The sequence below is a fragment of the Austrofundulus limnaeus genome, unplaced genomic scaffold (assembly GCF_001266775.1).
Source record: "Austrofundulus limnaeus strain Quisiro unplaced genomic scaffold, Austrofundulus_limnaeus-1.0 Scaffold9, whole genome shotgun sequence".
In the NCBI taxonomy this organism is placed as follows: Eukaryota; Metazoa; Chordata; class Actinopteri; order Cyprinodontiformes; family Rivulidae; genus Austrofundulus; species Austrofundulus limnaeus.
The window spans coordinates 679,640-680,982 of NW_013952411.1; the positions used below are offsets into that span (position 1 = coordinate 679,640).

At 33.9% G+C, this 1,343-nt stretch overlaps 1 protein-coding gene across 1 annotated transcript in view; it reads right to left on the minus strand.

Annotated features, from left to right (window-relative positions):
* Positions 1–1,343, minus strand: part of ubr3 (ubiquitin protein ligase E3 component n-recognin 3) — a gene marked incomplete in the record, with an annotated part of 53,260 nt that overhangs the window by 2,897 nt on the left and 49,020 nt on the right. Inside the window, 1 exon segment of the mRNA XM_014001352.1 lies at positions 1–801. Within this exon segment, the coding sequence (XP_013856806.1) occupies positions 684–801 (118 nt within the window).

A 1,343-nucleotide genomic window follows, 5' to 3' on the forward strand; every position in this document is an offset into this window, starting at 1 on the left:
GGATTGCAACTAGACCCAGAAAGAGTCTTTGGTTGTTTGCAAAAAGAAAGCTCTCATGCGTCGACTTGGTCTTGCTCACCATCACGTTTCGACAGACGACGAGTGCAGATTACAAAAAAAACAACAAAACAAAACAACAAAAAAAAAAACAAAACACTGCCGCCCTCGTCAGGATCTTAAAACTCACGCCAGCACAGCAGAACATGATTTGATAAATAAAAGGGATATGCTGTTTGTTATATGATCAGAAACAGTGCAAAAAAAAAGTAAACAACTCTGCAGGAACTCTCAACGGTTGACTTATATTTCTGTTTCTGTAACCCAAAATTAAAATGACATCTTTTAAAGCCTGTTCCAAGTGAAGCCAATTGAGTAACTGAGTAAAGTTGTGCTTTTTTTCTCTCTCTTCTTCAAACCCACTATATTGTGCTTTTCCCTGTTGAAAACTACACAAGAAATCACGTGAAAACTTCTTTTAGGCAGGACTGTACATCAAAAGTCACATAAACCAAAGCCTTATCGGATCTTTGAGTTTATTAAGTTAAAACTTCTCAAATATTTGGATCAAGGCGGACACGAGAAAATAATAATGTCAATAATAACAATGATAATAATAAAAAAAAGACTCCATCTTGGGTTGTGTTTTTTGTTGTTGTTTGTTTTTAAATGAACTTTGGAAGATCTCAGAGTCCATTATAGTGAGGTCCCCACCGCTTATTGATGTGATCGAAGGTGTGAGAAACCCACTGCTGCTCCAACACTCGATATCTCTCTTCACATAAGAAAAGCGGCTTGCCGCGGCTGGAGGAGACGAAACRAAAACAGAAAAACAAAAAGTCAGAGGGGCGCTTGTGTTGTTGTAATTTACATGTGGGTCAAATTTCAATCTTTATTCTAATCTTATTGCAACAGTACAGTAATTTTTTTAAGCCTTTTTATTATGTATTGTTTTAATATACTACACGTGTTTAATGTTATATTGAGATAACTTGAAATGTTTTAGAATATGATGCAATGGATAAAATGTGGATACAAGTAAACTGATGTCTAAAAGAAGAATAGTGGAGGTGAAGTCTAAACACATTTAAAAAAGATTTGAAAAGTTTTAAAGGCAGCAGACCATCGACAGACAATTATTAAAACATTAAGTTGTTTTCAATCTCAGTTATGTCTGTAAGTAATGCAGACRTGCTGTAATGCCGTAAAACTAAGAAAACAAATATTGTAACATCAATTAAATTTTGTACGAACAAAAAAAAACTTTTCATGTTAGTCACACTATAACGTTTTAGACAACTTATGAAAAATTTTGTCCAACACTGAAGATGGACTTTATATATATA